Raw genomic sequence first — 6367 nt, 5'->3', positions numbered from 1 at the left:
AAATTTTATGTGTATGAGTATTATGCCTGCATGTATGCAAGTGCACCTGTGCCATGCATGCAGTGCCCGAGGAGGAGAGAAGAGGGCATCGGATCCCCTGGAACTGGAGTTACAGATGGTTGTTAGCCACCATGTGGGTGCTGGGAATTGAACCTCCGTCTTCTGCAAGAACAGCCAGTGCTCTTAAGCACTGAGCCATCTCTCCAGCCCTGTAGTTTAATTTCTAATAGATGTACCATAATACTCTGGCAGGTGTGCTCTGTGAGGACTGTTTGTGCATGACTGTATCCCAGCACCTGACCTACAATATATGGTAGGCGCTCAAACTATGTGGAATGCCTGTTATTTTAAAATCCTACAAAACACACCTCTACTCAAAAAGTTAAGAAAGGAAGTTTATTTTTCAATATTATCCTATAGAAACATATGTCATACATTGAGCCACATGAAAATTAAAGTATTCTAACCTTTGGTTTAAACAGCTCATACACATATACAAACACACCAACTAAAAGCATATACATACAGAAAAAAGATAAGAACATAAATACTCGTTGTTTGCTGACAATAGGAATGTAGATGATCATCCTTTTCTACTTTCCTGCATTTTATATGTACTTGTCAATAATCACATACTACTTTCATGGGCAAACTTTCTTAAGAAGTTACTATTTTTTGAGGAGGATCCCGTGCCATACATCTGTTTAAAAAATGTTGATAAAACTTGCTGGGTGTACAGGCACACACCCTTAATCCCAGCACTCAGGAGGCAGAGGCAGGTGGACCTCTCTGAGTCTGAGGTCAGCCTGGCAAGTAAGTTCTAGGCTAGTGAGCGCTACACAATGAGACCCTGTCCTCCCCGACCCCAAAGTTTATAAAACTTGTAGCACTAGGCTGTGACAAATGTCAGTAAAGGCACTTATCCCCAAATTGTCCTCTAACCTCCACATATATGCCATAGCACACATACACACAACACATACTAAATAAATGTAAAAAATTAGAAAAAGAAGAAGCAACCTTGCAGCACAAAATAACCCCTCAACATAGAGTTGGGCATAATGCACACACCTATAATCCCACAACTCAGGAGGTGGAGGCAGGAGGACTAGTTTGAAGCCAGCTTGGTCTACATATTAAGAGCCTATCTCAAAAACAAAGGGGAAGAGAAAAAGCTTGCACACTCTTGTCTTAAAGACTAGTACAATGCTGTGGTGGTTTGGATGAAAATGACCCCGATAGGCTCCAAGTATTTGGACATTTTGTCCCCAGTGGTGGCGTTGTTTTGGGAGGTCTTAGAAGGTGTGGCTATCCTGGAGGAAGCACATCACTGGGGGCGGGCTTAGAGAGTTCTTAAGCCTTGCTGGATCTCCAGTTGCTCTCTTGTTTCCTGTGCCTGCTTGATGATGTGAGAGCTTAGCTTCCATTGCTCTTCTTCCAGCCACCTCTGCCACACCATGCCTCCCCCCCATGACGGACTGTAATTCCCCTGGAATTTTAAGCTCAAATAAACTCTTCCTTCTGTAAGTTATTTTGGTGTTTCTATCACAGCAACAGAAAAGTGACTAATAACAATAATTGGTACCAGGAGTGGGCTGTTGGCTGTGAAGAACCTGACCATGTCGGGTTTTGAAGAAATGTGGAAGACTTTGGAAGGTTGGGCTAGAAAAGTGGTTGATTGCTGTAAGCAGAGCTTAACAGGCCATTCTAGTAGACTCCTGGAAGAAAGCAGTGCTAAGGACAATGTAGTTCCACAGGGAAATAAGGACTTAAGCAGCACTTGGGATATTTTGGCAAAGAGTCTGGCTGGAGTCCACCCTTGACCAAAAAGCTTGCCTGAGGCTAAGTTGAAAAGCAATGGATTAATTTCTCTGGCAGAAGAAATTTCAAGGCAGCCTAATATAGAAATGGTGGCATGGCTATTAATGGTGACTATTATGCAGCTCTACAGTGAAAATGAGCAAATGGGGCAGAAAGAACTAGTTCGGATTGAAAAAGAGCACTAAGAAGACAAATGTTGGAGAGACAGCATGTGCTAGAGAGGATCCCTTTGGTAAGGAAATTAAAGTGATTAAGGAGGGTCCTACAGATTCAAACTTAAACAATTCTTTTTTAACATTACATTTAAATGTATGTGGGCTCATGGCATGGCATTTGGAGGTCAAAGGACAACTTATGGGAGCCAGTGCTCTCAGTTTACCACATAGGTCCTGGGTATTGAACTCAATTTGTCAGGCTTGATCACAAGCACCCTACCTGCAGAGCCATCCCGCCAGCCCTCCGTTCTTTATTTCAACAACAGCATTCAACCATGAAAATGTCAATTTTGTGTCTGAATTTTTGAAATTTAATATTAGAATTATCTATCTTCCTCATTTTTCAAAATCTTACTAAAGCATGCTAAATTAATAAGTGGATTAAACATTTTCTCCAAGGGCTGAAACCATAGCTCATTGGCAGAGCACTTGCGTCATAGGTACAAGGCCCTGGGTTGAATCCCCAGTACTGCTGGGAGTAAAAATGTTTGCTGTTGAGCCTCATTGCCTGAGTTCAATCTCTGGGACTCACATAGTAGAAAGAGAACCAACTCATGCAAGTTGTCCTCTGACTTCCACATGTACACATGACGAGATGCATGCACACACAATAATAAATTTAACAAACAAAAATTTTAAAAAACCAACCAACAAAAGCAAGATTATGGCAGGGTAGAAATTCAGTTAGGTACCTGGACAGTAGTACTCAGAGCAACAAAATGTGTCTACTAAGTGTGACTCTCCCTGCTTAGTGATCACCTGCCCAAGGTTTGAGCTGATAACTTGCCCTTACTGAAACTAAACCCTGATTCATCTTTCCTCTCAACACATAACAAATTTTAAGTTTTGAAATTAATTTATTATTTGTGCACATCTGTGCCATGGACAGCTATGCAGAAGTCAGAGAACAACTTTGTGGAGTTGGTTCTCTCCATCCACCTTTGCATGGTGTCCTAGTTGGCTTTAATTATCAACCTGACACGGCCTAGAATCATCTGAGAAGAAAGCCTAGATTGAGGAATTTCCTAGATCAGACTGGCCCATGGGCATGTCTGTAGGGGATTATCTTGACTGCTAATTGATGTAGAAGTGTCCAACCTGCTGTGGATGGCACCATTCCCAGGGCAGGTGGTCTTGGGCTGTATAAGCAAGCTGGCTGAGCATACAGCAAGCAGTGCCCATCCATGGTATCTGCCCTGACCTCCTTCAAGGATAAACTGGGACCTGGAAATGTAAACCAAATCATTTCATCTCCTAAGTTGCTTTTGGTCAGAGTGTTTTATCACAGGGAAAAAAAAAAGGAAAATGGAACACATGGGCTCTGGGGATTGAACTCAGGTTGCCGGACTTGCAACCCAAGCACCTTTAAAGGCTGCCAGGCTATCCCCCTGACCCAACAATGGGATTCAATGAACAAAAAGAAAGCTGTGTTTTTGTGGAAGAAGCTCCTAAGGACATCTTGTTTTAGGGTGTGTGTGTGTGTGTGCACGTATGTTTGATGGGGTTTCCTTTAGCCCCAGCTGACCTGAAACTCACTATGTAGACAAGCAGGCCTTAATCTTGATCTTACAGAGATCTGCCTGACTCTGCCTAAATGCTGGGATTAAAGGCGTGTTCCACCATCTCTGGCCTAATAAGGACATTGGAACAAGGAACCTGTTTCTTCATTTTTTAAAAAATTTACATGCCTATCTCAATACTCTGTAACAGCAAGAAATTATGCTAAGTTGGCTATAATTTTTAGCACTTTTAGAGGATACTAAAGGGAGAGTGGTACTTACAAAAACTCCAAATTCAGAATTGAAAACGCTGAAGAACCTCCACTTTGGACAGAAATTTTTATTCAATGGGTTGGTGAGTCGGTCGCATTGATAAAGGCAGCCAGCAGAAACCAAACAAAGTAGCTAACCTAACGCTTATCACTGTGCTTTGGGCATAAAAAGACGACACTTAAAATTTGTTGATTTATAGAGAAGCAACCAAAAAATCAACAGAAAAGTCTCTAGGGAAACAAACACCGAGACCGGAACCCAAGCGACACAGTGAAGTCCACGCAAGTCTAGGGACCAAGATCACTCTGACGTGCTGCATGGGAACCCAAACAAATGCACCACTGGGGCAAATGCTCCTACTGACGTCACACAGGAGAGGCTGCACCTCAAACAGGACAGACTACAAGAAACAGAATGAAAAGCAGCGCTGGCGGTGTTAAAAGCCCCCGCATCATAGACGGGACCCGCGTCCCATAACATATACTCTTACATGTAAACTATGCAGACCGTTAGTCTGCTCCATTGTCTCCCAGAGCTTAGAAGCGTACTTGGCGCACAGCAGGCGCTCATCAAACAGTTGACTGCACCTGTGCCTATCCCGGCACAAGCAATGATTTAAAGATGAAGAAAGTTCAGGTTTGGAGAGAGGAGATGTGCACTTTCTCTTTGCTCGCATCACCTCCTACAGTCACTTGCCAGCTGCAACAGTAAGAAATAAATCAAAGCAGGCAGAGTCCCGGCACTCAGCAGAACCGCAAATTCTCTTGCAGAAAGCGTCCTGTCTCCCACTGCCGGGACGCAGGTGCAGAGCCTGGAGCGTCTCTGCGGACAGTGGCTTCCGGAGCTACCTACTCCTCCGGCGGTCCCAACCTACGGATGCAGGGCCGGGAAGAGCCGGAACCGAAAGCGACTACACCGGCCGGCCCTTGCGCAGGCCGCTCACATTCCCCCAGACCCGCCCCGCTCTCCACAGCCTTTACCCGTCCCGGGTGGCCGGCGACGGCTTGCGGTGCCATATCTTGCCGCTCTCTTTGTTGCCCAAGTCCGTGCTCTGCATGCTGGTAGCCGCTCTGGACCACCGCTGGCTGGGTGGGTAACCGACCCGATCACTTCCCGGCATGCCCCGCGCTCTCGGCCCGGGAAATTCGTACGGCGGCCGCGTCGTCCCCGCCCCCGAGGACAGTATCAACCCCGCGGGGGACGGCACTCTAGTTCAGCCAATCAGAACGTGGATCCGCCCCGCTCCGGACAAGGGAGTAGACCAACGACCTTCTGGACTCCGCCCCTCTCCAAGGCCGCCCTCCACCCCGACCCAAGGGCTTCTGGGAGTCGTAGTTTTCTGCAAAGGAAGCGTGGGAATTTGGGGCTCTGACAGCCTCGCGTGATTTTAGGCTCAAAATACAGGCAACAAAAGTGGTTTCTCTTGAGAGGCCTCTGCCTCCTGCACTCCGTTCTAAGTTAGGTTTAGGGACTAAGGACTGTATAGACACAACTAATAGAGAATGAAAGAGACAAGTGCGTTAAGAATTACAGGGTTCCCTTCCCAGAATTCACAAGTACCAAAGAACGTCATAGATGAATAGTCCGTTCTTGAACTTTTCACCATACTCTTGATTATTTTTTAATTCCATAAAGTTACGAGGGGTTTCCACAGGGTCCAGTCCACCTATTACGATCCAGAAAAGCAAAACAAGCAACAACCAGCTGCACTGATGAGAGAGTTCTTTTTAGTTTGTAAAGTTAACTTCCTTTCTCTAGTGCTTACTGAGTATGGGCGCTCCCCTGTGTGCTCGATTAACATATTAACTAATTTCTCATGGTAAAGATACAAATTATATAGTACTAGTAGCTCCACTTCAGCGCTGGGTAAGATTGTGAATTTGTTTCCTAACAAATTGCCACACAGTAGTATAAAACAATAGAAATGTATTCTCTCAGAATTCGAGGCATTAGCTACAAAAAGTGTCAGCAGAATCTGTAGGCAAGATCGTCCTCTTTGCCTGGGATATGTATCTTTTCTGTTTGTTGTAAATCTCTACTTGTGTAAAAAAATGAAAGAGATGACGAAGTCCAAATTAAATTAGTTTTCCAAAATGGCGTGAGGAGGTCTTCAAGGAAGCAGGACTCAAGCATACTTCACCTCTTGCTGCTTGGGAACAAAAACCTGGGCTCATCTGCATTTTTTTTTTTTTCTGAAGGGGTCTCCCTAGTCCCAGCCCTCCTAGAAGGAGCTATGTGGTCTAGGCTGGCCTCCATCTCACAGACATCCACCTGCTTCTGCCTCTCCAGGGCTGGGATTAATGGCACAGGGCATTCTTCAGTTTTTGGCTGCAGTCGTCCAATAGCCATTTTTCTCTTAAATTGTGCATCCAGTCACTATCAGGCAGTGCTTAAGAAATATTACAGTATATGTAAATTTCCTTCCTATATTTAATAAGTCTCATGGCTTTTGTTCTTTCTCAACTTCAATAGAAGTTTCTTATGGCTGCTTACTGCTTTGCAATAAATCAGTAATTCTGGGCCATACAAATTCCCTTTTTTTTTTTTTTTTTTTTCTTT

General features: G+C 44.6%; 1 protein-coding gene across 5 annotated transcripts in view; it reads right to left on the bottom strand.

The window, feature by feature from the left end:
- Tbc1d31 (TBC1 domain family member 31) overlaps positions 1–4974 on the bottom strand; it is a 75461-nt gene extending 70487 nt beyond the window's left edge. For 3 of the 5 annotated variants that reach the window (XM_008837997.3, XM_008837991.3, XM_008837996.3), the window contains exon 1: positions 4789–4974. In XM_008837997.3, coding sequence (XP_008836219.1) covers positions 4789–4928 — 140 coding nt within the window. In that variant the 5' untranslated portion in view covers positions 4929–4974. Of the gene's footprint in view, positions 1–4298; positions 4737–4788 lie in introns of those variants that run through there. The other 2 variants (XM_008837995.3, XM_008837994.3) reach the window with 2 other exon arrangements.
- Positions 4975–6367: the final 1393 nt, after the last annotated feature.

This window comes from Nannospalax galili, unplaced genomic scaffold (assembly GCF_000622305.1).
Source record: "Nannospalax galili isolate Female #2095 unplaced genomic scaffold, S.galili_v1.0 scaffold17, whole genome shotgun sequence".
NCBI classification, from domain to species: domain Eukaryota; kingdom Metazoa; phylum Chordata; class Mammalia; order Rodentia; family Spalacidae; genus Nannospalax; species Nannospalax galili.
This window is presented reverse-complemented; position numbering and strand designations above follow the sequence as displayed.